General features: G+C 53.3%; 10 protein-coding genes across 10 annotated transcripts; 4 read left to right on the top strand and 6 right to left on the bottom strand.

The window, feature by feature from the left end:
• Window positions 1-289: 289 nt before the first annotated feature.
• LY79DRAFT_520998 (uncharacterized protein) lies at window positions 290-507 on the top strand (the record flags this gene model as incomplete). The annotated part of the gene is made up of 2 exons (XM_060555299.1): window positions 290-340; window positions 394-507. 2 exons carry the CDS (start codon window positions 290-292, stop codon window positions 505-507), a joined length of 165 nt encoding a protein of 54 aa, XP_060411386.1.
• Window positions 508-2029: 1522 nt separating this feature from the next.
• LY79DRAFT_310501 (uncharacterized protein) lies at window positions 2030-2737 on the bottom strand. Its single transcript, XM_060552336.1, has one exon. The coding sequence runs from the start codon at window positions 2625-2627 to the stop codon at window positions 2241-2243; it is 387 nt and encodes a 128-aa protein (XP_060411385.1). The 5' UTR covers window positions 2628-2737; the 3' UTR covers window positions 2030-2240.
• LY79DRAFT_561967 (uncharacterized protein) lies at window positions 2554-3304 on the top strand. Its single transcript, XM_060558436.1, has 2 exons — window positions 2554-2847; window positions 2918-3304. Exons 1-2 carry the CDS (start codon window positions 2737-2739, stop codon window positions 3032-3034), a joined length of 228 nt encoding a protein of 75 aa, XP_060411384.1. The 5' UTR covers window positions 2554-2736; the 3' UTR covers window positions 3035-3304.
• A 1293-nt stretch (window positions 3305-4597) lies between these two features.
• Window positions 4598-4828, top strand: LY79DRAFT_520939 (uncharacterized protein; the record flags this gene model as incomplete). The annotated part of the gene is made up of 2 exons (XM_060555293.1): window positions 4598-4642; window positions 4712-4828. 2 exons carry the CDS (start codon window positions 4598-4600, stop codon window positions 4826-4828), a joined length of 162 nt encoding a protein of 53 aa, XP_060411383.1.
• Window positions 4829-6892: 2064 nt separating this feature from the next.
• LY79DRAFT_592297 (SET domain-containing protein) lies at window positions 6893-9485 on the bottom strand (the record flags this gene model as incomplete). Its single annotated transcript, XM_060561403.1, has 3 exons — window positions 6893-7834; window positions 7890-8269; window positions 8321-9485. 3 exons carry the CDS (start codon window positions 9483-9485, stop codon window positions 6893-6895), a joined length of 2487 nt encoding a protein of 828 aa, XP_060411382.1.
• A 3522-nt stretch (window positions 9486-13007) lies between these two features.
• Window positions 13008-15306, bottom strand: LY79DRAFT_561956 (CRAL-TRIO domain-containing protein). The gene is made up of 2 exons (XM_060558435.1): window positions 14166-15306; window positions 13008-14094 (listed from the first exon to the last, which is right to left on the bottom strand). The coding sequence occupies exons 1-2, from the start codon at window positions 14810-14812 to the stop codon at window positions 13395-13397; spliced, it is 1347 nt and encodes a 448-aa protein (XP_060411381.1). The 5' UTR covers window positions 14813-15306; the 3' UTR covers window positions 13008-13394.
• A 2145-nt stretch (window positions 15307-17451) lies between these two features.
• Window positions 17452-20337, bottom strand: LY79DRAFT_592295 (uncharacterized protein; the record flags this gene model as incomplete). Its single annotated transcript, XM_060561402.1, has 6 exons — window positions 17452-17694; window positions 17777-18163; window positions 18216-18632; window positions 18725-19722; window positions 19810-19969; window positions 20032-20337. 6 exons carry the CDS (start codon window positions 20335-20337, stop codon window positions 17452-17454), a joined length of 2511 nt encoding a protein of 836 aa, XP_060411380.1.
• A 1972-nt stretch (window positions 20338-22309) lies between these two features.
• Window positions 22310-23071, bottom strand: LY79DRAFT_592294 (ARP2/3 complex 20 kDa subunit; the record flags this gene model as incomplete). Its single annotated transcript, XM_060561401.1, has 4 exons — window positions 22310-22396; window positions 22451-22576; window positions 22685-23011; window positions 23069-23071. 4 exons carry the CDS (start codon window positions 23069-23071, stop codon window positions 22310-22312), a joined length of 543 nt encoding a protein of 180 aa, XP_060411379.1.
• Window positions 23072-23401: 330 nt separating this feature from the next.
• On the top strand, window positions 23402-25753 carry LY79DRAFT_310179 (ubiquitin carboxyl-terminal hydrolase). Its single transcript, XM_060552333.1, has 3 exons — window positions 23402-23595; window positions 23659-23810; window positions 23867-25753. The coding sequence occupies exons 2-3, from the start codon at window positions 23795-23797 to the stop codon at window positions 25549-25551; spliced, it is 1701 nt and encodes a 566-aa protein (XP_060411378.1). The 5' UTR covers window positions 23402-23595; window positions 23659-23794; the 3' UTR covers window positions 25552-25753.
• Window positions 25696-26370, bottom strand: LY79DRAFT_637151 (uncharacterized protein; the record flags this gene model as incomplete). The annotated part of the gene is made up of 2 exons (XM_060562279.1): window positions 25696-26161; window positions 26257-26370. The coding sequence occupies 2 exons, from the start codon at window positions 26368-26370 to the stop codon at window positions 26003-26005; spliced, it is 273 nt and encodes a 90-aa protein (XP_060411377.1). The 3' UTR covers window positions 25696-26002.
• Window positions 26371-26826: the final 456 nt, after the last annotated feature.

Raw genomic sequence — 26826 nt, 5'->3', positions numbered from 1 at the left:
ACCTTTGTGTGGCTTGGACTCTTGTTGGCCGGCATTTCACTTCCACAATGGCATTGGACCTGGCCTCGTTTTGAATGCATATGTGACGCTTCGTCGAGGAGACTTTGTCGTGCTTGCTGGACACGTATAAGAAGAGGGGAGAATAGCGTTCTGGTCGAGTGTTATCCCATCATCAGTTTCAGCAACACTTTTCGCGTCATTGTAGAGACATATCTAGATCAACTCAGAGTTTCATAATCTACTTCATCATCTTTTCCCAACCGCGCCAGTACCACTTCAACCTTTCACGATGCCCAAATCGTCTGGCAAGGGTTCCGTCAGCATCACAGTCTGGACTTGCGTGAGTGTTGACATTGCGAGAGCATGTCTGGAGAAGAGACTGACAGCGCGTAGTGCCAATGTGGTGACTCGGGCATGACCATAAACATTCCGAGCTGCCCGTCGTGTTACTATAACCGTTGCGTAAACTGCCCTGTCCAGGTGGTCAAGGGCAGGAGCAGCAGATAGTTGGCCTTCGGCCTGTTTCGTGCCCTGATTTCTGTGACGGGCGAGAGGCGGTAGAGGCCGATCTGACCCAGAAGTCCTCGATTACAGATCTCGAAAACGCGCATTTGGGGGGGCTCAAACAGAGGGCGGCGAGCCTCTCCTGTCGAGACTCCAGGAGTGTACACGCAATGGGGCATTGGTTCGTCTTTTGATGTTGATCGCTTAGGCTTTTCTTTTCATTGGTCTAGACAAGTAGTTGTGCTCTCTCGGTATCTCTCGTGAGTCACAAGTCAGGGGTGGACGACTACCACTGACCAGGTCGGGGGTGTGACAAAGCATACAAGATGTAGGAGACCACGACTGCCGTTTCTCACCTGCCTCATTTTTTTTCCGTCTTTTTTTTTTTTTTTTTTTTTGTAATGGGAGAACCAAGGTTACCGCTGGTTTTGTAGATAGACTAGAAGTTCCACGACAACCTCCGCAATGGAATTGATCTTGTTGTCTCGTCTGCGGCTTGAGTCCTCTGCATTCTACCACCACATGACCGTCCCTGGCTTCCAACTTGCCTGGGACTGCAAAAATATGTAGCCAGAGCAAATCGGGCTCACACATCAGTGTCAAATCATGCAAACCGTGATCAACGATCGCAGGGTTTGGCATTCACCAATGCAGCTTTCAGGGGCATCTTCCACCTCACGAATATGACGTAAACCCCTATAGCGCTTCCCAACTTCCAAGACTGGACTGTTCATCATACGCCGTAACACTCCCTGTTGGCTTTGGAACGAAATTGTCATTGACGTAATCGATTGGAATGAAATACGAAGTAGCGGAGTCTAGTCTACAGCTTACCTAGATGATCGACGAAACTCCCACCTCCTCAGAAGTAGCAGGAGCTTTGGAAATCGCGAGTCTCGCCAACGGCACCGCTCCCTCCGGGCCTAGTCCCAACCCCTCGAAGACCATTCAAACTGCTGCAAACCGCGAATCGTACATTTGGCCTAACTGCTCAGAGAGGAAGGTGGCTGTGCATGGCCCGCAGCTCACCGTCATTTCGATATCTTCCTCAAGAAACCTCAAAGTCCGCCTCAGTACATCCTCGCAAGCCGTACAATCCACGTTGACGATCGGTGCTGCCCTACTTATATGGTCTGCTAGCCATTGAGGAGGCGGACGTGGCCTCGATGAGGCACGTCGTCATATTTCCTCTAAATAAAGTGCACATTCGGTCACGAGGGGCCCCTGCATGCATCGAGTAAAGAGCCCTGGCATCCCGCCAGTGCGAGGGCTTTTCATTGGGAGGAAGCTGGCACGACGAAGAGCGCGGATGCATCAGCCAGTCGATGGCCACTCATATCGTGTAGATGCGCGTACGTAGAGCCAATCTGTTTAGGCATACACGCATTCCCACCATGCAAAAGAACCTTGCTTTAATGTCTTCCACATATAGGGCGACCGTTTGGTGTGCCTCGGCAGGCCGACCGAGCCCCAGGCCTTGGAAGGGTCCTCACGTGGCCTCGGGGGTGGGCGCATCCGGTGTAGTGGTTCGCATGCCCTGACCTTCTTTGCATACGATACGGGGGGGGGGAACCCCTAACCCTCCGAGTCGCAGGTGAGAGTGCGTTTCCGACAGCACGGGAAGGATGGGAGGCGCAAGGCTGCAGGACGACTACGCCCCTTCGATGCACGCCCTATTCGCGAATGCAAAAGGACTGGGCAGCACAGTCCAGGATGGAAGCAAAGTCGACGTATGATCAGGAAGCACGGTTTTTCTTCTTCTTGTCTTCCTTTTGAGGCAAATGACAAGGCAATTGTACACTTGAGGATTGAGGAAAGTGACAGGCATTCCAACGATGGGGCGTGTTGATGATGATTGGAACCCGAGGAAGAGCCATTCTGCTGAGGGAGGCAATGCTCCTCCAAGCCCCTCGCCCCGCTCTCTCAGAGGAGACTCCATCCAGGAAGCAAGCACTAGCTTGCTCTTCGCCGGATTCCTCAATCATGAGGGATGAAATAGGGTGCGCACTTGTGCGAGTTTGGTTGCGAGCGAAACTCCAAAGGCCGTAGAAGACAGCGTCGAAAGAATTGAAAAGGAACGACAGCGCCGCCCCTTTCCAGCCTAAAAGTCGGCATCTTCCCATCACACGATATCCCGCCACTGCAGCTTCCAAGTACTCGACGCAGAAAACATAAACGATCGACTTCGTTCCTCACAATCATCACCTTCATTCAACCCCGGTCATCTTAACCATGGGCTCACATCACAAGTCTTCCAGCTCCAAAAGCCACGGCGGCTCCTCCCACGGGAAGTCCTCCAGCAGCAAGAAGAAGGCAGTCGTCCAAATCAGCGTCTGGTACTGTGTTAGTGAATCTCTTGCTCGCCAGAGTCGCCCACTGCCTTCTGTCTCTGTGCTAACTTCGCTTCTTCCAGGATGCTTGTCACTATGGACCGTGTAACCCTTCCATCGATATGTACTGCCCTAACTGTAAACACCAACGCTGTGGCGGATGTACGACGGAGGTGATCACGCAGCGCTCTGACCATTGAGTATGTCTAGTCTCGGCAGGCCCTGAGCTCCGAGACTAGACAGCATGGCGAGCGTTGGTTTTCCCCGAGGACGGACATGCAAGGGATGATGGAAAAGGCAGCCGCTGGGCGGGCTTGCCACGGATCGCGAGCATTTGAAGCTATCCGGTTGAGCCGGTACGATGTTTTCGTTTAGACCGCCAAGAATCGGGCAAGACAGGATCGGATAGACAGGAGCTACGCCTAGCGATGGGCTCGAAAGAACAGACAAATGACTTCATTTCTGCCCTGCTCGCCCTCCCCATAGCCACTTTGTGGCTGGTGGGAGATCCTTTACTGCTGCTAGTCGCCTCGTCTCACAAAAGTGAATTGTGAAAAATCGCATTTCTTGAACCGTATTGACCTCGTTTCGTACTAGTCGGACCGCAGCAGCGGGGCGCTGGCCATCTGCACGATGAAGAAAAGTACTATGACTATAGAGCAGAAAACACTTGGGGACTCGAATCCAAACCAGCAAGTCATCCGGCAGTGTAAGCGCTTCTTTCGTTGTCACCTCTCGCTCGTTCTCAGCACGTGCTGTCTCCATCTGAGCTTAGAGGGTGTCTGAACCAGTAGTAGGACGGACTGATAGTGAGCGAATGCACGAAGTGAGGAACAATGAGAAATGGTACCCGTGAGAAACGATGCGACAGCCATTGACGGTGTGTCGAATCATCACACCGAGGTGGCCATGTATGAAGCAGCACTGGCCGCAATGACGGGCATCTTTCTGACAGGTAGACTAGACGCATGTACGACACAAAAGACTCGACGCTCAGCCCATATTCGGTATGCGGTTGATGGATACCTCCCTCTCTTAGCACCGTAAGAACCCGCGAATAGTGGCTGATGGTCGTCGAAATCAGTTGCCTCGTCTTCTGTCATGGAGTAAGGTAGTGAGATGTGAGTCAAGAATGGTACCTGTTCCCCTTGCAAAGGAGGGTAACTTGGATGGGAAAGAAAAAGTTTGAGGCGTTCCCCTTGGTGAGGCACCTGTTTGAGGATGATTGGTACTTGGTAGTGTGGCGGAATCGAGCCCCTTATGCTTCATTGGTAGTAGGAGCCAACCCAAGTAGCGTAACATTCTGTGATGGAATGGAGTCAGTGGCCATCTGGAAAAACTAGGCAAATGACAAAAAGACAGCAAGTGAGGAAGCACTGGGGTCCATTGGCAAGTATGACTGGATGTAAAGCGAGGTGGAATTAGGTGAAGTTGAAATTCTCCTCACCGATGAGGCAATGCAACTCGGCCAAGCCCCCCGGCCCCAGCGAACATGGACGCAATTTCGAAAAAAAAGACAAGACATATCCACCGAAGTTGCGCAACAGAGATGTGCGCAACTGCGCTCCGTGCCTAGACTTTTGAAACGAGATTTTGAGATATGTTCGAAGGGTTTATAAACAAACCCTTCGACCATCGACTTCGAAGAGAGTTGAAGCATCTCGCCATCAGCCCAGACGCTCGGGATACAAGACGTACAGGTCTCGTACCCAAAAGATCCGAATACACAAGACGGCATTGAATAACCTCTGCAACTCGCAAACATGCCCCAGACCCCGAGGACAAGGACTAAGGTGGTATGGTACTGCGTGAGTTCGAGACCCAGAAGCACAAGACAAGTTCCCTAGGCCCTGACTGATGCCTCTTGACCCATGTAGCACAATTGCAGCCACGGGCCGAACAACTACAAAATCGACGAACACTGCCCCGCTTGCCATATGAGGAGATGCCGTCACTGCACCGTCCAGGAGATCCGAGTGCGTGTCGACCACTAGGTGAGTCTCGGAGTGACAATGCAAACCCGGAGGGATGGGCGGTTCGCTGACTAGCAAAGTACCAGGCTCACAGCCCGCCCATTACACTGGCAAACCACCGACATGGCATATGGCATGGAGCCTCTGCTCAACAGAAGGGAATCAACGCCCTCACCGGCATGGCAGCGGGACGGAGAAGGACGGGAAGAGAAAGAGGAGGGAAAGGCACACTCCAGCTGTCTCGCAGACCAGCATCACGACGATCCGGCCAAAAGAAACAACAAGATTTACCCCCCTCCCAGGACGTACCAAACGTCGTAGAATTAGGAATCATAGACAGAGACCACGCCGCAAGGCAGGCGGCCCTCAAACAGTACATGATGAATTTGCTGGTTTTGTTTCTCCAGGTAGTTGACCGTGGACGCGTGGCTGGTGCCCCTTACGCCCTGATCGCCTTGTCTTACGGAATGAATTGCTTGGTAACGAAGCGTCGGGAGCTTGAGATGATGGCGGAGCCCCCCCCCCCCCCCCCCCCCCCCTCCCCAGCTAGGGTGTCCCTCGGTGTGCGGTCACCTAGATCGCGGACTACGATGACGACACACCAGCGCCGATCCACGCCGGTGCGCGCTTGTGAGGAAAGAAAAAAAAAGAGAAAAAAAAGGAGAGGCCTTACTTACAGATTGTGACGAAGTTCTGCTCTGCCACGGTGGGTCACCTGGCCGTAGGCGTGGTTGATTCTGCCCATAACAAGGTTTCGGGGAGCGATGAGCAAAGATGGCGGCGATGGGAAAGGAAAGAGAGGGAATGGACGGCAGCAGGTGAGGGCAGAGCAGAGCCGCAACAATCAGCATGGTACACACTATTGGTGGTCAAGGCGGACAGAAGTGCAGAAAGGGAATCGACCTGATAGGTGTGAAGAGTCCGAAAAGCGGATCCCTTCCGAGGCGCCGTTGCCCGATGGGTCCGCCTACCCCAGCTCCGCTTACCTAGGTAGGTAGGTAGGCAGGCAACTACCGGTAACTACACCCATCAGCTATCTGTATTTTGGCCCGATTACACACAAAGAACCCGAGCAGATAGAGGGTGTTGCAGGAGCACCCCCAGAAAATTTGGGCAAAAACAGACGGTAGAAAGGACAAAGAACAAGCATAGTGGGTCGCTCCAGAATCCCCCTCCCCCCCCCCCCCCTTCCCCCCCCAGCCTCCGGCCAAGGCTTCTAGAAGCATTCGCCGAAGCTACTCAACTCCAGCAGGTCACCTTACCTTTTCCGAATGCACACAGCCACATCTCTCGTGGGTTGCCGCTGGTCATTGGCCTCTGGTCGGGTTTCGGTGACACGATTGGCTCCAAGTCCCCTGTTCAGGGACCCAATCACCGCCTCGTCTTTGGTCATCGTCCCAAGAGTCATCATCTTCCCACTTACTTGCTTACTGAAAGCAAATCTCTGCCGCCCGGCACTAATTAGATCAAAGGACAACTCACACAGACAATCGCTCAGTGCCATAGCATTGGTGGGGTCTACTTCATCATTAAGCATGTCCCTCGTGCATTCGGACCCATACCCTGCCACTATCGAAAGATGGATTGATGCCGGTGTGAAGACTAGAGAATGAAATATAAAAAATGCCCAAGAGATGTTGCTGACCACCGCGGGCGTGAGCAAAAAGGATGATTAGACCCTGCACTGACAGCGGACCCCGGTTCCGTTCAATGTATGCAGCAAGATCCGCAGTCGATAGAATAGAAATGGTCCGACTTCATCACTTCCTCTTTGAGCCGAGCCAAGACCGACGTCGCTGTGCTTCAAAAATGCATATTCGCGACTCTCCTCCCCAACCGTCGTTGCCACTTCGCTCGTTCGCCCCCCCCCCCCCCCCCCCCCCACACCTTCCCCTGTACGTTTGATGTCTTCCCGCCCCATAATGTACAATGCTCCGTTTCGCCTGTTGAATGACCGAAAACACCTTGCAAACGCCTTACACATACAGACCCGCACTCGTTTGTCGACGTCAAGATTCAATGATAATGGGTAGGCATGACCTAATGCCTCCTGCAGCGTGGCTCATGTCCCCTAACGCCCCGCGTCTAGTCTTGGCGAGCCGTGATGGTGGCCTCGGGGCTCATGAGCTCAGGGCTCACAAGCCGGATCGTGGACCCCAAAGAGAGCTCCTCCAGCGCAGTGCGCGAAGCCTTGCTCAAGCTTCGGTGGAGCTTGGAAGTCTTTGCCGTCTTCGCATCGTCATCCCCTGCTCCCGCAGCTACAATGGTCATGCTCGGCGCCCGGTTCGCCATCTTTTTAGGCGACGTCTTTCCGTACGTCTTGAGCGTCTTGCCGGAGCCCGACTTACGGACTGCCGTGACTTTGCGCGCCGGGTTAGGAGCCGTGTACTTCTTAGGTGTAGATTTCTTCGGAGTTGTCTTTTTGGTCGTCGTCTTTGCCGGAGTCGCCTTCGTGGCCTTGGCCTTCGTCTTTGCCGGCGTGCTTGTCTTGGTAGTACTGCTCAGAATCGCCATGGCCGACACGCGCCTCTTCACTGTGGCTGCACCCTTGGCAGCAGCCTTGGTGAGCAGGCTGGTCGAAGAGAGCGACCGTCGCACCCCCTTGGCGGCCTTGACCTTGCGCTTCTTTGCCGAGCCGCCGGCTTCGTCGTCGCCGACCAGTGTTTCGATCTTGCGCTTGCTGGCCTTGACGGCACTCTTGACTACGGCCTTGAGCGTCGACTTGGGAGGCTTGGGCTGTTTGACTTCCTGAGGCTTGGGCCCTAAAATCCCTCGACAGTTTGGCGCGCCGCAGAGACACTTCTGGACATTTTCGTCGCTGAAAGGACTAAAGTTGTAGTCGTATGTGAGCTCCTCGCCCGTCATGATGGGCTTGTCCCCCGCGAAGAGCGCCATCCTCGGCTGACCGGACACGATCCATTTAATCATCCGGCAGTTGGGGGCACACGAATGGTTGACGAAGCGAGCGATGCTGCCCTTAGTGGCGTCGATGATCATATTCTGGTCGAAGCTCATGAGGTAGTAACACTGGCGATGCGTTAGCGTGGCTCGCCAGAACAAGCAAGCGAGTCAACTCTCTTACCTTGCTGTCCTTGTACTTGTTTTCCATGCGTTCTGAGCACTCCTCATCGGTGATGATCTCGCCTGTGTATTCCATGATGATTTGGTTAGGCTCGAAGCATCTGTTTGCGCGGATGCCATAGCCACGGTCAGATGTCTTGATAACCTCGACACCGACGCGGTACTTGCCGCCGCCTGACTTTCTTTCTTGGAGATCGGCGAACGCGCGGTTTGTGCAGTGTTCCCTGCCCACGTTGCAGTTCTTATCGTCGCACTCGTATAGCATGATTCTGTTCTGACAGTCCTCACCACACCCGTCTTCGGGCTTGCAAACGCACTTGGACTGGTCAACGAAGTGCGGCGTCTTCTTCCACAAGGAGTGCGACTCCCCAATGAATCGATCTACAGCAGTGTTAGCAAAGAGCTGGTGGGCAGGCGCGTCGGGGATCAAACTCTTGGTAAGCTTCCTGAATTCGTCAGGTTTTGGCTGGCCTGGCGGCAGAGGATTGCAGACGTCGTAGGGTAGCTTGAAGTCGCGGCCACTGAGAAGCAAGCGCAGGCCGTTAAACATGGGCAGCGGCAGAACCTTGTTGGGGCGGCCGTAGTCCTTCAGCTCCGGAGTCTGCGCAAGTTTCTTCTGCTCGGCCGCGCTGAGACCCTTGGTCAGGTCCGAAGGGGTCGCTTGGCCGGCATACAGTCCGCGATCGAGGTATTTCTTGGTTCGCTTTGTCTTCTTGGGCTGCGGCTCGGCGGCTTGCTCGGGTTTCTCTTCCGGTTCCTCTTTCTTGGTCTCCAGCGGCTCAGACCTGGCCTTCTTGGGCGGTGGTGCAGGGATGTTGCCATTTTCGTCGAGGATCACGAGCTTTCCGTTGGACCAGACTGTTCTTATGACAGGCTTGTCGTCGATGCCGGCGAATTCCTTCGTATCCTGAAGGCGGAGCAGCTCACGGGGGACTCTAGCCATGCTCTTCTCGAATGTCTTGCGACTCCGCTTGCCAAGGTTGGAGACCTTGGTCGCGAAATTTTCGACGGGGGTGCCGATCAGACGCGCCGTATGGCGGGTGATGCGGGAGGTCTCTGCCTTCTGCGTCTTGATCTTCTTCGGGCGCGGCGTCTTGAGGTCTCCGACGGACCATTGAAGGTTCAACGCGTCAATGCCGTCACGAACGAGATTACCAGCAGCACGCGCCACATCGTCGGCGTTTGAGTCGCCATTTGCAAGTGTCTCTCCAGAAATGGTCCTGCGTCGGTCTGCAACATCGTCACCCTTGGCGCGTCGTTTTCCGCGGTTTGCTGTGCCGCTCAGTTGTGAAAGATTGTATGTCTGCTTTCCGGAGCATGATCGGCGGGGGCGCGCTTCGGATTGGGGCTCCGAGGGTGTTTCGGGTGCTTGGTCGGTGGTGATCGCAGCGGGGATTTCGATCTGGGCCTCAACTTGGGCTTCGATGTGGGTTTCGGTTTCGAGAATGACGGGGACGTCGTCGAGCTTAGGACCATCCGAGGCTTGGCTGGCGATATCAGAAATGCTAGTAGGGGGTGTTGAACTCGAAGACGCGATGTTGGACGAGCAATCGGTAGCGGCAGCGAACAGGCCGCTGTCGCTAGGGAAGAGAGACATATTGGGTGAAAATACCCAGTCTCGACGCGACTTTGAACTTTTGTATCGTTCGTCGAGCGTCTGAGAGTTGGTAGAGTCGAAATGCGACGCGTTCCAGAATGGGGTGTGCTTGTGTGAGGTGGGAAGAAAGTCGGGGTGGGAGGTCCAGAGAAGTTCCAGATACGAAAAGCAGAAGGAGAGAGGGATTAGACCTTGGACCAGGGGTGTGGGTGGAAACGGTTCCCCCAGGCACGCAGAATTGGCTCGTTCGCTATCCTTTTTTTATAGCTTACTCGCCGCGCATTGAGTAGCAATCAGGTAAGTATCCCCCAAAGAAGTTTTGGTATGGGGGGTACCTTTGCTGTTGTGTGCTGTAGCAATAATTCGCAGCTGAGTAGACCGCGGACGGAGCTGAGGGGGAAAAGGGGGAGGGAAAGGAACAAGGGAACACGGGGGAAGATAAAAATAAAATAACAAAAAAATAGCCCGGTAAGAAGTCAGATAAGATGCCAGGCAATGTCCCCAGGTGAAGAGCTGTTTCGGTTGCAAAAGGCGGAAGTCCGTATCTAGCTGGATTTTTTTTCTTTTTTTCTTATGCTGCTGTCAATACTCGCGGGTCATTTCCCAGTGATAGTGCGCGTAAGAAGGGTTAAGGTTGAGGGAGGGGTACGAAGTGAAGAAGGCGAGGTGGGAATGCGAGAGGCTAAGTAGGTGAGATGCGCGGATGACACAGAGACACCTGAGTGAGTGAATGTATGTGAGAGGCGAGGCCCTGGGAGGTTCCGTCTCGTTGTCCAGTGTCGTATTGGGTTGAGGACAGAGCGCGACGAGTGGGGACGCGACAGAATTGATTGATTTGACGGATCAAGTCGACGTGCTTGACCCCCCAGATGGTTGATTGATTGCTCGCTTATTATGTCGGCCTGACTGCTCCTTGACTTCCTTGCTCGGCTTGGCTGCCTTGACCTGCTTGAACCAACTGGCTGCTCCCCTGCACTCGGCGTGTTGGCTGGAAGGGAGAGGAAGGGGAATGAGTGAGTGCAAGGGTCAAGTCTTGAAGGTTGATGTTGATGAGCAGGACAGCACAGTTTTAAGTCTATGAGAAAGACGTGCTCAAGGATGGTCGGGCGCGCAATAGACGAAAAGCGCGCGCGCGAGAGGGAGGAGGAGAGAGAGATATAGAGAGTGGGACAAGAGTGGATAGGCAAATGGAGAGGGAAACGAGCAAAGGAGAGGAGGTGCTTCTGGGTGATGAACGGACCGCGCTGACCTTTGTACCTTTGAGGGAAAAAGTGCCCGAGGCGGGAAGGCTTGTCTGGCGTGCTGGGCCAGTGTACGCCGCGCACCCTTTTCTAGGTTGTGTGGTTGTCTGGTCATGGCCCGCCGGTATCTTTGGTTCCGGTCTTCCGTGGATTGCAGATGGGAAATGGGGACGGGAGATGGGGATCAGGACTGTGATTGGGAATTTGGGTTCGGATTGAGGCTAAGTGAACGCGGATGAGCATGATCTGACCTCTCTTCGGGTCTCGTCTCGTTCTGGGTATGGAGAGGGCCAAAAGGCAAGCATGACTCTGGTCTGTGTTGTGCTGTATGTGTTCATCTCCCCTCTCCTTTCCTCCTCTCTCCTCTCCCTCTCTATCTCTCCTTTCTCATCGTCCTATCCTGTCCTATTCTCTCCGGGCATGCTCCTACTCCGCCTATGCATCCGGGTTGGGCACTGAATCCTTCAATCCTTCAGTTGATAAGCCGTGGCGACGTCCAGATGAGAGGAGCGATATACGACAATATGCAAATGCAGCTACTTGCCTCCCGTGCTCCGATCTACAGACCCCTAAACTCCCCGTTGTCACCGTCTCTGGAATTTCGAGGTTGAGGGCCATCTGGTTGCGCTATATGTGTCTTCTCGGACCACCACCTCCTGTGTTTCGTCGCTACTACTACCGGCGCGCCACCGCAGTGCTGAGCCTCGCCCCAATACATGCATGATGGTCAGCAACATCCACATAACTATAGTTAGCTCTTCATCTTGAACCAACCGGGGCATTTGGCATTACTTGTCAAGACAGCCTCGGTCGAACTCTGCGAGCGGATGGCCTCTGCCTGCCACCATCCCGCGTGAATCGATCGAGGTTATCTGACTTGGATTCCGAAATCTCAATACAATCACTTTTCGAAGCATCAGTTATAATACCCACTCATTGCGTGATTATGAAGAATGTTCTTGAAAACAGTTAGCATTGACAGTAATCAGCACTTATGGACAAACATATTATGTTTGCCATGGCAGATCCTTGAGTCGTGTGTCGCACACTAGACGAACCGGTTTAGTCAAAAAAGATGACCCGTCCAGTCAGATTCAACGATTGGTTAGTAAATTCGGTATTATCAGGTTGCTGCCCTCTATCAGAGTGAATTTGGTTCATTACCTCGCCTGTATAAGCCATCTCAACTCCCATGTTCTTGGACACCGCGCAGCTGCTACACTTGACTTACGCCATATCATAGAGACTGAAACCTCCGGACTGCTTCGTCGGGGTGTCGCCCGGTAAAAAATTTTTTGACCCACGACTAAAGAAAATACCAGTAGATGCTGTTCGAGATACCATAGATGTCTCCGCCTGGTGTTCGGTCGGGTTTGACAAACACATATTGGGAGCAGCTACAGCTGTTCGTATCAATCGAGTACCGGCTATGGCGGCTGAACAACAATCTTGTTGCGATCCACAACGTGTATCTTGCTTCATTCCACTGCAGATCATGAACCTGGCCGGCCATTTGGTGCTGAAATGCCACGTCGTTCCCGATCCCTCGTCTCATCTCCTCGGCGATGCGAAACGGATCGTGAGCTGAGAGCATCGCCCCCTAATTCTCACAAACACGCCTCGAAGGCGTGACGCAAAAGTCCTAGAGTTTTCCCCATATGGCTTGACCAACATCATGAGCCAGTGTCTTTGAGATCTAGCGTCAACAAACGAGCCGGTGAAGTTGTGAAGGGTGTGGGTCACGCAGCACAACTGTAGAACGAGATAGATTCCGAGGTTCACATTTGGCGGATACCTGAACACTGCGAATCCCTTTTCAAATGTTGGATAGCCTTGATAAATATCAGCTGGAAGGATTGCATACAGATGCATTCAGCGTCCACCCGTCAGCTATCTCTGCCTTTGGGGCGCCAAGCTAACCGTCCAGGGTGGCCTAGCAAGCCATTGCAATACCTGAATGATCCTTGTAGTCGTCCAGTACCTTAACTTGGAAAAATGTATGTCTTATTGAATCAGAGAGATCAATCGGCCCGGCAATCCGTCGCCGCGGGGGGTTTGGTCGTGACGATACGCGATATCCGTTCATCAATGCAATGATTCATGACGTTCACCAGCCTAAGTCCGGCCAGGATGCGATGTAGGTTGACAAGGTAGGAGTACGAATGCATGGCTCTAAGGAGCGCGTACGCTCCAGCGGCAGCGTCGTTACCTCGATTGCTGTCCGTTCTTAAGGAAGTCTCCATCACGAACGGTAGCCACCTCCGAGGAGACGGACGAGCGATGGAAAATGTAACTAAGCATTATTGGCAGCTTGTAAGAAACATCAGATGAACAACGGCGACCACAACATTAGCGAATGTAATAGGTTTTGAGTATGATTGCTTCCTACCACCATTTTCATTTCTCTGTATAGTCCTTTTCACCCATTCTCTCGTCTCTTCTCTGTCTGTTCCAAATCGAAAAAAGAGACTTTCGGATTACAACGCCACACACACACACACACACACACACACAAGACGGGTATTATGGCATGAAAAACAAAGGGGGGGAACGAAAATTGAAGCCAAATCCTCCATATCCTGCCCCAAAACAAACCCACCCAGAGGGCGGCGGTGACGAACTCAAGGCTGTCTAAAGTGATAAAGCCACGGCAAGCCGAGGCTGCCGCTTAGGCAGTAGCGGTTTTGGGCTCCTCTTTGGCCTCGACCTTGTCGTTGATGCTCAGATCGGCGACACTTGGCACCTCTGTCTTCTCGGGCAAAGCGGCCGCGGTAGGGGCAACCTCCGCCGTCTTCTCTGGCTGAGGAGCGACGACAGGCTCGGCAACCTTGGTCTCAGCAACTGCGGGGTCAGCAGCCTCAGTGGCCGGAGCGGACGCATTGGCGGGGGTGGCATCAGTGGCAGGCTGCTCGACAGGGGCCGCGGGTGCAGCATCCGCTATCTTAACGGTTTGGCCGGTAATCTTGACGCTCTCGCCGTTTCCGCCGTAGTCCTTGGGGAGTGAGTCCTTGTAGGCAGGGAGCTCTGCGGCAAGCTCATTGCCATAACCGAGAGGGTGGAATTTGGCGACAGTCTTGGGGGCAAGGAAGACCTTCATGGCCTTGAAGACCCAGCCCATTAGAGCGGGGATGTTGACAAAGTATTTGTGGACGAGGAGCTCCGGGTAGGCCATGGCGAAGATTCTGATCGTCTCCGAGGAAGCGGCCTTGACAGCAGGGTCCATGCGCAGGAAGCTAACGTTGAGGTAGTCGTGGACCTGAATCATTTGATAAGGGTCCTCACCGCCATCAGGAATGGGGGTTTGGACCCTGTCCAGGCCCAGTTTGCGAACACTGAGCTCCATGAGGGCTGCGCGCCACTTGATGAACCTGTACATGTGGTTAGTCGGGGTCTCAGTCTGCAAGCTATGGAATTTTCATGTCATTAGGCCACGACTTACTCGTCGACGTTGCCAAAGGTGGCCTTCTTGTCCTTGACAGCTCCGTAGATGTTCCAGGTGATGATCATCTCCTTGCCTTGAGCATCTTTGTGGGTGGTAACATAGCCGAGCTCGTCAAACTTCTTCTTATCGAAGGAGACGTCATCGAGCAACTTGCCGGGGTTAGTGTCGCGGCGCCAGACCAGAGCCTTCTGGAGTTGATCCGCAGCCTTGGAGACATCGTTGTCGTTGGCGCGAAGAAACTTCTGCAGAACGACGGTGGTAGGGACATGAGTGCTATCGGAGAGCTGGACACCCCACATCTCGTTATGCTTAGCCTCGCCCAGGATGCCAGGCAGCTTCTCGAAAAGAGAAGTGAGAGGAGTCTGCGTCTTTTCGACGGGTTTCTCGGTAGCAGGTTTAACCCCGGGATTGGCCTCCGTCTTTTGGTCGGCGAGATCAGTCTGCTCGGCCTGCGGCTGCTGGGCGGCGGCGGCGACCTCAGGGGCGGCAGCATCAGCGGCGGCGGGAGCAGCGGGTGCCGAAGTCGGGTCCGCAGCAGGCGTAGCGGCGGCAGCCTCAGACTCAGCAACGACAGCTGGTGCTGGTGCAGGTGCGGCAGCAGGAGCAGGTGCCGGGACGGCCGTATCGGCAGCCTGAGCAGACATGATGGACCAGCAATTTGCTCAAGTGAGGCGAATGAGGGAAGGTGTAAGGAAGAGAAATTGTGTGTGAAAGTGAACGTGAAGGCAGAAAGGAGACGGCGTCCAAGGTTCCGAGCAACGACTTCTGCCGATCTTTTCGTTGGGAAGATGAAGGAGACAGGAAAAGGGAAGGGGGGGGGGCTAAAAAAAAACCAAGGAAAAAAAAAAAGGTCCAGGATGAGGGCTCTTCCTCGTAACAGGCCCCTCTTGCTGTACTATGTAGTGTGTGCAAGGTCGAGATAAACAGCGTGTGCGAGCCCGTGAGTCCGTGAGCGTGTATCCCGTCTTGTTGGGTTTGATTTGGTAGGTGCTTTTTCAAGCGACGTGTGTAAGGCAGGCAAGGCAGGTAAGTGGGTGGGTAGGTGCGATTGGGAAAGGGTGGCCAAGATGAAGGCGCAGCCGGGTACTAAATGTAATTTAATGGACACGGGAAAGCGGCAGCAACAAACAGCGCTCATCAGATGGCGCGACAGAACAGCAACAGGGAAAGAGCAAATGAAATCCAAGATCGGATTCGACACACCCCAGTCAGCCTGACTACCTACACTACCTACCGACCTACAGTACCTACTCGGGTCCTTCCTTCCTCGAAAAGGTACTTTACGAAGGTAGACCCGGCTGATTTATGTAGGTACAAAAGTGAGCGGTACCTCTGTAACGTGTACAACCGCTTTTACTTTTGTGCTCCGTGCGTTGCTCCCTGGAGACGTCGAGGCACAGTACCTAGGTAGGTAGGTAGGTACTATGCAGGTACCTAGGTATCTATGTACTGATTCTATCCTCCTCCACGCACACGCTTGCACACACTCTCGCTGTCTATCGCATGCTCCTTCCTTCCTCTGGCTCGTTGTCTGTCTACCCATCTTGATTCAGTTCGCTTCCAACCCAGCTCAGATTCCAACAATCTAAATGTTGAGCGGAGGACTCGCTCACAGTGTTTTGACCTGTGCAGATGGGAGAGTGGAGTGGTGGAGATGGACCGACCCCCTTTATTCAAAGTGATTTGCGCCCTGTTTCGATAACCGCCGGTGCTTTGGATGGGCCCTAGTCCTCCTGACTTGTTACGCCTACGCCGTACTCCGTACACGTACAAATACTCCTTGGTCGGTTTGTTTTATTATTCCCATCCCTAGGTAGGTACCTACCGAGCGAGGCAGTTATTGATTTATTCCTGCATACTGAAAGAGATGGCAAGCCAGCTCCTTGGGCATGCCCTCCTTACGAAGCTTCCATCACACGTCACTCGGCGTCACTACGCCACAACTTGATCGATGTAACCTCGTTGTCCGTGGCCGAAATGCAGAGGGCATCGGTATTTAAACCGAAGTCGGCGAGATACTACTACTTACCTTCGTACTGTTTACTGTGCCTTACTCAACCTAAAACTCTCCCCCCCTTTCGCGCCTTGCGGCTAAATGCACACGCCCACGCACACAATACAGCAGCCTTCGCCATCAAACTCACCCTGCCTCACATTTTCCAACCACCGAAATGGGTTCCCAATACTAATGTGCCCCGCCGCAATAAACGGCGTCGGGATTCTCATCAGCCAGCCATCGCATCATTCCAGGAGGGCTCCCCCTTGTCTCTGTTCACGGACCACCACTCGTCCATGTCAGTGCAACGTTTGCCCAGATGTCACTGCTGTCAGCTCCGCGCAGTCAGCTTTGTGACTGACCCTCCCGGCCGCTAAAGAGAATAAAACGAATGACTGCCTGTGCACCTACAAGTACGGATACCTAGGTAGTTAGGCAAAATAGGGAACAAACATGGCCCCACCGTTGTTGGCCCGTGCCTATTTCCGCTAACAAACAATCAGAGAGGATCGGCAGTGTCTACACGTACCGAACTATAGTGCTAAAGCATGCCCACTTGGCCACTGAGGGTCCCATCTGCCGCACAATGCCGGGCGGTGCCGCCATGGTACCTGCAGTGCATCCCCACTCTGTCGCAGCATTTGACTGGACCACCAACGTGGCCCTGGCGTCCGTTGCTGCTGACTACACCAGTTGCCAACTTCAACCTCACCGCACACCCGGCTTCTGTCACCCAGACAGCCTACGCCGCATCCCACGCCGTCAGAGGCGCGTTATACCAAGTCCACACTGATCTACGCCGCTTCTTCGGATGAGGCTTACGGGGCGCCTGGCATCATTTGTAACAAAGAACCACTGAAACGGAACCAGAAACTACTACGCCAGAGTTCTTATTGATCGGGTATGGAGAATCGCCTCGAACTCCTATCTTGCCAAAGCAACGCATCTCCAAAGCCGATTCTTTGCCTGTGAAAGCAACCCTGAAACACCGTTTCTCCTCGGTTGTCAAGCTGAAATAACCCAATAGGCAGACCCATCCTTGTTCCCCGAGTCTCTCAATCAAGTCTCAGATGCGTACAAACCCCCAGATAGAGTCCAATAAACAACCATGTGAGGCAAGTTCCCAAGAGTAGTCAAGCTGAAGCGAGGGGGCCCCGACGCCCAAAGGAGAAAGCAAGCAGGGTAAGTTATGCAGAGCAACATGTGTTCTTCAACCAACGAGGTCGTCTCAGCACCCAACTTGTTCTAGTCGTTTTAGCTGCTTCCAATCCGTTATACTCGGCGTTACTAAACATAAGTGGGAGTCAGCGCGCGACGGATGATTGACTCCAACGTCTGATACTCGCGCATGGCCAGCTGTGACAGGGTCATTCCGTCGAAGTCGGGGCCCGCGGGGTGGTTCAACTCGCGCCAGAAGAAACCAAAGTACGCGTCCGTCTCGTTGCCGACGGTGCGGGTCTGAACCTTGTCCTGGAACGACTGCGTCTCGAGAAAGCGGACAGTCTCCTCGCGGACGATGGCAATGTACCACTATCGAACGGAACAGTCAGCTTACGTTCATCGCCATGCCGGCTTTACCCCATGAATTGCCAAGTCAAAGGTAGGGGCGTACCTCAATCACGTCCAAGGGGATGCCCGTCTTGGGAACCAGCACGTAGAGATGGCGCCATGCCTCGGCAAAGCGCGGCTGACCAAAGGCGCGCTGCTCCATCTCATTCATACCAACCAGGTATGCAATGTCGTCTTTTTGAAGAGTCGAGAAGCCCTCGCAACGCATTGCAGCGATAACGAGCCGTTTGAGCAGGCGATGAGTGAGATTGAGCTCGTCGCGTTTGTCCTGGATGCTGTTCACCAGAATTCGGACGAGATCGCAGGTCGCCTTGTGGATCGCATAGCGCTGCTGAACAGTGACATTCGCCTTCATGTGCCAAGGGAACTTGGTGAGGGTACTGATGAGACACTCAAAGGGTCGCTGAGGGCATTCCTTAGAGAAAGGGGACTGCAAAAAAGTCAGCCGTAACTGTATCAATATCTCGTTCAGGCGAACTTACTCGATGTGGGACCTCGACGTGCTTCACAAGCATCGTCATCTCCTCGTTGGAGACGAAGCCCTTGAAATTGTCCCAGGGCTCTTGGTCGTTGTCGGGGAGAATTTGAGGGTTAGTACCAGTCCAGAAGACGCCCTTGGCAGACGGGAACAAGTCCTTCATGAGAGCGGCCTCGCTCGATAGCTCAATGTCAACCGGCCGCTGGCCGATGCGAGTCATACGACCACGGGCAATGTTCTGCTGGTACTTCTCGACAGCTTTTGAAGCATCCTCCAGGGTGTGGAACTCCACATACGCATCGGTCGTCTTGCCAGTGATGCGCTCCATGATGATATGAACAGGCTCCTCCGTGTCATTGAGAATGCGGGAGTTGCGGCCGAGGACGGCAATGATCTCGGCCCGGTTGGTAATGAATGGAATCTATCCATAAGTCTGTCAGTCTCTGTCTGTTGCTTGCGAGCATCGGATTTTAGGGGCTCAGTTACGTTTCCAATCTTAACAACGCCTCGAACCGCAAAGTGGGTAGGGCGGGTGGCAGGCTCGACAAAGGGAAAGTTGGTCTCGTGCAAAGCAACTTGGGCAGTCGGAAGACCCGTAGCGCCAGCCGTAAGTCTGTTCAACTCCAACGATCGCTGAGCGCGGATGTAGTCGGGAGTGGTAGCACCATAGAGAGCAACGGGGTTCTGAGGTGGATAGCCAACCTGGTAGGGGACGAGCGCCGCGTTGTTTCCAGCGAAAGGCTGGTAGGTTCCCGCCCGTGTGCTTGCGAGAGCACTGCTATCAACGATGTGCTGGAAAGGGATGCTCTGAGTAACAACGCCGTGAGCAGACACTCCCTGAGTGGCCAAATCCTGATTGGCCATATTCTGGGTGGTATGGGCAGTCATTACAAGGCCTCTGTTACCCATATAGACTTGCGGAATCTGACCGACCTGTACACCTTTTAGAGTAGACTGTGCACTGCTGTCGCAAGGAATATCATCAAGGTTCAGGGCCTCGCCCGTGAGGATAGGGAGCGGGATCTGTCCATTCGCCAGCAGATGGGTGGTGTCGATCTGCGAACCAAGGAACGGCTGCCGAACGGTGCCTCCCTGCGAGTTAGGGACAATGAATGGGTCCTGGGCATCCACCGCAGAAATTTGGTTACCGTTGCTGACGCTCTCCAAGTTGAATTTTGGAGGAGCTCCGAGTCGAGCAAGGTTGGGCGTGGTACGCGGGGCGAAGTTACGAGGCTCTGTCATGAGGCAGTTGGCGTTCAGCACCTTGAAATTGTCGCTACCGGGACTGGCGATGTCGCACTTATTGGCGGCTTCGTTGCCTCCCTGACTGTACTGGAGGTCACTGTTGTTGTGGTGAGCAGTGGTAAGGCTATCGAGGTTACCCATGGAGGCGCTGCCACTGAGCTGGCCATAGACAGCCATCATGGGAATGGGCTGGATCTGCTCGGGGCCAGCGGAGACAAACTGGGAATCGTTCATCGTAGACTGATTGGTGTGACTGCCGTCCTTGACTGGAACACCAGGGTCAGAATCAGCGCGGTTCGAACCGTTGACGGAGAGCGGTAGGTTGGGGAAAGTAGGACAGCGTATGGTCTTACCACGATCCTTGATGGCAGAAGTGTACTGGCTCTGAGGCTGCACACCTTGTCCACGATGGTGACGGCCGCTCTGGGAAGTCGCGTTGTCAACCGAATGAGCGTTGTTGCTGGTGTTGAACTTCGGAGTACCGTCAAGTTCAGCAACTTCAGAATGATTGATCTGGATATGAGTGTCAATTTATTATGACCTGCTTAAAAGTCTCGGTTCTTGGACAAATGTACTTTACCGGCCTCGTAATGAGCGATAGTGGCAGTAGGGATCCAAGGGGAAGATGAAGGGTTAAGAACAGAAGTAGTCTTCGTCTCACCCTGGCCCCGGTTCTTGTTCTTGTTCGAGTCGATGTTGTAAGGGGCACTGTCAAGGAGGGCACCTCCAGGCTCCTTGTCATAATCGCTGTCCTCGACAACAACCTCAGGTAGATCGCTAGGCGTAAAACCACCCTGGCGAACCATGTTGCGAAGCTGGTTTCGCATCTTGAGGCGATCCGTCTTGTCTCTTTTCTTACCGGCGGGCTTCGAGTTGACCATGGTGGGAGAAATTTGAGGGAATGGCTGTGACCCTTGGAAAAAAGAAAAGGTAACAAGAAAGGTGACAGAGTGCAGAATGTGCTGGAGACAGCGGCCTACGTGAATAGGCTTGGTGACAGTAGATACTTTGAAAGCTTGGGGTTAGTGGCAGAGCCTAAACTGTGGTTAACAAAATCAGGTTATAGAATAAAGGGTTGGCATACCCAGGCAGAAGTGAGAGTGAATTAGGCAGGTGGGAATGAACCAAGAGAGCAGACAATTGTGAATTGAATGAAAGGGTAAGTTGAGAAGTGTGATGAGATACCAATGATGAGTCCAGGAAGGTGAGCCGGATAATTCTGGTGGAATCTGGGTAACAGCCCTTTCAGAGGCACCAAGTGAATTTCAGAAAAGATGAAGTGTAGGTGAGTGACGTATATATGTATATATAAGATAAAGAGTTACTTCGATAGCCCAATGAAATGGCAGGAAATGGAAAGGGAAGGTGCCAGCGTACTTCTCCTGCCTACCTAGTTGAGTAAGAATTTGCACCTTGTCTGTGTCAAGACTAATGACGAGAACAGCAACGGCTCTCCCGCAATGTGAGCGGGTACGCTCAGAAAAAGAAAGAAAGAGATCAAGGAGCTATTGTCATGAGAAAAGACACAATGTATAAATCGAGAATATAAAAGAGAAATTGAGTTGCCTTTGAAAACCCCCCCCCCCTCCCCCTGCTGTGACGAGACCATGACAGAGTAAGGAGACTAAACATGTGTGATGGCGAGGACTTAGCGGAGAGGGTAACATAGAGAATTGATAAGTGGCAGATCGCCTTCGTTCGAAAGAAGGAGAAAGAGCCAAGGAAAATAGAAATACAATAGCCATACAATACAATATTTAACAGAATTCGTGAAGCCAGTCGATTCAGTCGATCAAGGTGTTTGAAATCAAAGATGGCAACATTTTCGCCTCAGCAATCTCAGAAGTGAAGAAGGAGGAGACCGAAAGGAGCGGGCCTATTGTTGGAGGGTGATACTGAAGCGGGATGGAGAAGTGTGATGACAAGAACAAGAGAGTTCTTGGAATTAAGGTCGGAGGCCCCTGTTAGTTCATATCTTATGAAGATAATAGTTGACAGGTGCAGCAGAGAGTGTGTATCGAGCCACTGAATTTCAAGATTTAGCAAGCAGGCTCGGAATTGAACTGGGTAACAAGAGGGACGAGGTGAATGGACGGTGTAGGCGACTGGAGATGGCAAGACATGATGACTACCGGACTAGGCATGTCTGGGAAGCCAGGAGCCAGCGCAGGCAGTAGGAATGAATATCCCTAATGAAGCAAGGAAGCCATCTGGTTCGATGGTTGAGTCGTAAGTATTCATTATGTTGGTCAAATGATCTGACGTCTTCATTTATAGAAATCAAATTTCCTTAACTAGCTCCATATAAAGAAGCGAACTTCACTTACGGGCCGAATGGGCAACAAGGGGCTCATGGAAAGAGATGCTCTGCGACATAAAGAATGCAGCAGAGAAACAGAGAGCGCCCTAGAATTGTAGCTGACATATTGAGGGTTCGTTCAGTCACAGAAGAGTTGCAGTCCATTCCATGCCCGAGGGATTACCCCTAGATTGGTACATTGATTCAAGGCAACGCCAGTGTTGGCAATGTGCCAAGCACAGCAAAGCGCATGCCCAAGCGAGATTCGTGATCATATCTGAATTTTGTCGAAAGTATGAGGTTCCATGTTGTCGTTCCCACCCAGCCCCGGATTTGCGGACCGCTATCAAATTCGGAACCGTTGTGGATCCCGACATTCCGGCCGCGCTCGAGCCAACATCCAACTCCAGTCCATGATCTAGGCCCGGTACTTCAACGTGGCCGAGCACCTAGGTCAACCCACTTACAAGAACTCGTCATTGAAGTGCTCAAATTCGACCTTCTAGCTTATATAATGCTTGCTGTTGGGTATTTTAATCGAACTATAAACGTGGTTAATGGCCTAAAGACGACGCAGCTAGGCCGGAAGCACTTACTGGAGTAAGGAAAGATTCAGCAACGAATCTAGCTCTGGCGTTCAACTGCAAGATGTCAACAACAGTGTTGGTACCTCCAGAGGGTTCAGGGGTACGCACAAAGAGCTTCATCTCTGAAATCTCCTTATCAACCTCTTCCATGAACTGAATGATAAAGTCTACCAGCTTGTGCTTCAACATCTCCTCCGTATGGAAGTTGGTAATCAGGAAAGAAATATCATATCCCTAGCAAGCCTAGTCAGCGACTTGGTTCCATGTGTAGAAATCATGCGTGCGGCGTGGCATTGCTCTTTCCGCGAGCTCGGCCAGGGAGCATTCGGGTATCCCACATACCTTGATGGGCTTCCTCCGCAGGATGAAGAAAGACTCGGCTCGCTGTGTCAGGAAACGGGTGAACTTGTGGACCAGTATGTGCTCGATCTCGTCGGCCTGCTTGATCTTGATGGATATGCGCACGGAATTGATGCTCGGCTCGATCAGGACTCGCTCGTTCTCGTTCCGGGCAATAGTCAAGGGGGTCAGGAGAACCTCAGGGGAAGTCTGCGCCTCGATCTCTGGGACGTTGTGTCGTTCGGCGGTTTGGGAAGCGAAGTTGGAGAGAGTCAGGGCGGCCGTCAGACTGCTCCGAACGGCCTGAAGGTAGGGTCGAAGGGACTGAGACTGTGTTGGCAAAGTTAGCACATGAAACCCCAATGCAATTGTAAAGAATGTACTGACCATGATGGCAGGACGTGGCCGCGTCCAACCTTTGAAATGCTGAGAGGTTAGAGTTGGATGTTGGTCGCGGGGTTCGACAGGTTGGCTCAGCAGGAAGCCTGACGTTTCGTAGTGGGGCGGATAGCACCGCCGCAGCTCCACTTCGTGCGTAGCTGTCACCGTTCCTTGCTGAATCAGCTGTACCTGATAGCTATCTCACGTGATTCTAAGGCAAGCTCCTAAGTGGCGATCCCCCGCCTGTACTCTATATATGCATATCTGTATATGCATATCTCCGTCAGCTCTCCATAAGGGTCTGGATTGACAACTAATCCGTTCTTCAAAGCCAGAAGCACGGTTGGGCGCTTGGAAACTATCAGATACAGTCAGAAAGTGAAGTCTTTGAGTGGGGAAAGTTACTTTGATGACCAAGACGCTCCTCCTTTCGAAAGCTTGGAAGATTGTCGAAGGGGTAGCAGATGCAGCAAGAGGAACAGGTGCAAGGGGATATCGCAATAAGCGAATCGGCAGCTGAAACGGACCTGCAGGTACACCGCTTCCCCGCTAACAATCTGGGTGCTGCCTTGTACTAATACTGCCCGCCCGCAAAGGTATGTGTACTGACGCAAACCGCTGGGTGCCTTCAACAAACTTCTTCTTGGCCTTGTCTTGCACTTGGTCTTTTGTTCATTAAACTGCACACATTGTTCTTCCCTGCAACAAGTTCGATAGCATTGCAACAGCACAATGGCATCAATACCAGGTGAGCAACCTCAACAAGTCATCGGATTTTCAACTGTTTCCTGACTTTAGCCGCAGTCACCGTTAGCCATCAAGGCACCAAGTACCAGGTCGAAATCGACTCTTCCTCCAACGGCGAAACCTTCAAGTACCAACTCTACAGCTTGACGGGTGTCGAGCCTGAGCGACAGAAAATCCTCGTCAAAGGCAAGCAGGTCAAGGACGATGATGAAATGTCCAAGTTTGGCCTCAAGGCCGGCGCCACACTCATGATGATGGGCAAGCCATCCGGAGAGAACGCAGATCTCGCCCGCCCCAAGGAAGCGATCAAGTTCGTCGAGGACATGACCGAAGCAGAAGCCGCCCAGCAAGAGGGTGCCACCCCCGCCGGTCTCACTAACCTAGGCAACACCTGTTACCTCAACTCGACCCTCCAAACCCTTCGATCGATCCCCGAGCTCCAAGGTGCTCTCACCACATACAAGTCAGGCAGTGGCGGTGCTGGCAGCAGCTTCGGTCTTACCTCAACTGATATTGCCACCCAGCTCACGGATCTGTACAAGAATATGTCGGAGACCCAGGGCAGCATACCCCCGATTACCTTCTTAAGCACCCTGCGCATGGTCTACCCACAGTTTGCCGAGAAGTCCAAGACTGGAGCTGGATACGCCCAGCAGGATGCCGAGGAGGCTTGGTCTCAGATTATCTCTCAGTTGAAGCAGAAGCTTTCCGAGTCGGAAGGCTCCTCTTTCATCGATAGATACATGGCTGGAGAGCTCCAGTCCACCCTTGAGGTTGACGAGCAAGCCGCTAGAGACGGCGGTGAGGAACCGGTCAAGTCGAGCGAGACCTTCCTCAAGCTCAACTGCCACATTGACGCATCCGTCAACCACCTGCGCGATGGTATCTTGGCAGCTTTGACGGAGAAGCTGGAGAAGAAGTCCGCAGTCCTGGACAGAGATACGACCTACACGAAGAAGTCCCTCATCTCACGGCTTCCCAAATACCTCACTGTTCACTTCGTTCGGTTCTTCTGGAAGCGTGAGGTGCAGAAAAAGGCCAAGATTATGCGCAAAGTTACTTTTCCCCATGAACTTGATGTCGTTGAGTTCTGCACCGACGAGCTGAAGAGGGCTCTCGTCCCCGTGCGTGACAAGGTACGCGAAATTCGCAAGGACGAGGAGGACATTGAGCGGGCCAGGAAGAGGCGTAGGATCAATCCTGTTGACCGAGGCGATATCGCTGGATCCTCCGGCGGCCCCGAGGGCAAGACGGCCCTGGAGAAGGCCAACGAGAAGAAGGCGGAGAGATCTGGAAAGCCCGCTGCCACGACTTCCGATGCCGACACTGAGATGACCGAGACATTCAAGACCGACGCAGAGGTTGAGGCCGAGAAGGACGCGGCCTTAATCACCGCCAAGAAGGAGCTATATGCACTGGTCAACCAGGACCTGGCCAAGGACGAAGGCGCCAACCAGTCCGGGATCTACGAGTTGCGAGGCGTCGTCACTCACCAAGGAGCGAGTGCCGACAGCGGCCACTACACTGCCTACGTCAAGAAGACTGCCCCCATCGACCCCAAGACTGGTAAGAAGGGCGAGGAAGACGGCAACTGGTGGTGGTTCAATGACGACAAGGTGTCAGAGGTTACCCCTGACAAGATCGATGCTCTGGCGGGTGGTGGCGAGTCGCACTCCGCGCTTATCTGTCTCTACCGGGCCATCCCCCTTCCGACGATTGATAATGACGGTAAGACCGAGTAAAGGTTCCAGCTGGCAAAGGCTGTTGGGAGCATCGACTTGGCGTTTTCGAGCGGTAACGAGGTTATGGGAGGCATTCAAAACAAGCCATTGAAACAAGGATCAAGCACTAGGGCATAGACAGACGAATGATGAATGTGATGGCTGCGGTTCATTACACATGCGGCAATTGCTATAACTATGGTTACAATGGTGTACATCAGCTTTTGATGTAGTATCTATCATGCACCCATGATGCAAGATGGCGGGATGTCAGATGAGCAGCAGCTGATTGCTAGCTTCATGGCAGCGTTCCAGCACACGCCTGGGTGAGGCTTCATTTGAACAGCGGCGGCCATTTGCACTAACAAATCAGGCCAGCAACGTATGGAGGGTTACGGATGTCGACAACGTCCGCTTCGTAGTCATGGATACGGCCCGACGTAACCCGAGCGGGCGAATGGTCCCTTTTCCGTCAGCTCTCGGGCTTCTTCGTCTCCCTCTCCTTTATCCTCTCTTCCAAGTACGTGAGCTTCCTCTCCCAATTACGGCGTTCCGCAACCAAGCGGCCGCGCTGACCCTCAAGAAGGGAAATTTGCTCGTCGTACGGAGACTCCCAGAAGTTTCTTCTTTCCTGAGCGTGCCATGTCAACATCTCCAACTTGAGCCTAGGAGAAGAAAGGGGGGGGGGGGGGGGGGAATAGACAGTGGGCGGTTATGCGGCTTTACCTCTTTCCATTCCTTCTGGGTCTTGAGGCCGGCGCCGTAAGTGGCGCCGGTAAATATGATGGCGGCGCAGCCCGTGGCCGTAAGGCCGGCGCGGAACTTTGTGAAGCCGCTCATTTCGCCGTGTGTGCGCGGGAGAGATGTCTCTTCTTCCTCCCGCCGTAAACAACTTGGCTAACCAAAGGGGGTTACCAGTATTGTCTCCACAGCTCCGTCGATTCCTTCCTCCTCCTGGCTTCGATGTATTTAGCTTTCCGATCTGCCGTCATCAACTCGCCCTGGCCGAATTTCTCCCACCGAGAGCTTGACACGCGCGACAAAGATGAAGCCGAAGACGTGGTCGAAGAAGAGGTTGTCGAGTCGAGAGAATTGGCCCGCGCGTGGCCCTGCAAGCTGCCCCAGGATGATCGGTTATAGCAGCGTCTCCTGGTTGCCTGTGGCAAATCACACTCGCAAGAATCAAGCTCGTAAGTGGTACTGCCGTCTGTCGTGGTCGTAGTTGCAATCGATGTCGGCGTCGTCAGCTCTGTTGCGACGGGCGAGGAAGGCCAAGGAACAAGCTCTAGCGCAATC

The sequence above is a fragment of the Colletotrichum navitas genome (genome assembly GCF_030913465.1).
Source record: "Colletotrichum navitas strain CBS 125086 chromosome Unknown LY79scaffold_56, whole genome shotgun sequence".
Classification (NCBI taxonomy): domain Eukaryota; kingdom Fungi; phylum Ascomycota; class Sordariomycetes; order Glomerellales; family Glomerellaceae; genus Colletotrichum; species Colletotrichum navitas.
Note: the sequence above shows the minus strand (reverse complement) of the source record. Positions and strands in the feature narration are given on the sequence as shown.

Excerpts from the sequence above, each read along its gene's own strand:
- LY79DRAFT_561967 (XM_060558436.1), top strand. The coding sequence starts at position 2,737 with ATGGGCTCACATCACAAGTCTTCCAGCTCCAAAAGCCACGGCGGCTCC. Across the intron at positions 2,848-2,917 it reads AAATCAGCGTCTGGTACTGT|GATGCTTGTCACTATGGACC; the intron begins GTTAGTGAATCT and ends CGCTTCTTCCAG.
- LY79DRAFT_310501 (XM_060552336.1), bottom strand. The coding sequence starts at position 2,627 with ATGGGAAGATGCCGACTTTTAGGCTGGAAAGGGGCGGCGCTGTCGTTC.
- LY79DRAFT_561956 (XM_060558435.1), bottom strand. The coding sequence starts at position 14,812 with ATGTCTGCTCAGGCTGCCGATACGGCCGTCCCGGCACCTGCTCCTGCT. Across the intron at positions 14,095-14,165 it reads ACCTTTGGCAACGTCGACGA|GTTCATCAAGTGGCGCGCAG; the intron begins GTAAGTCGTGGC and ends CCACATGTACAG.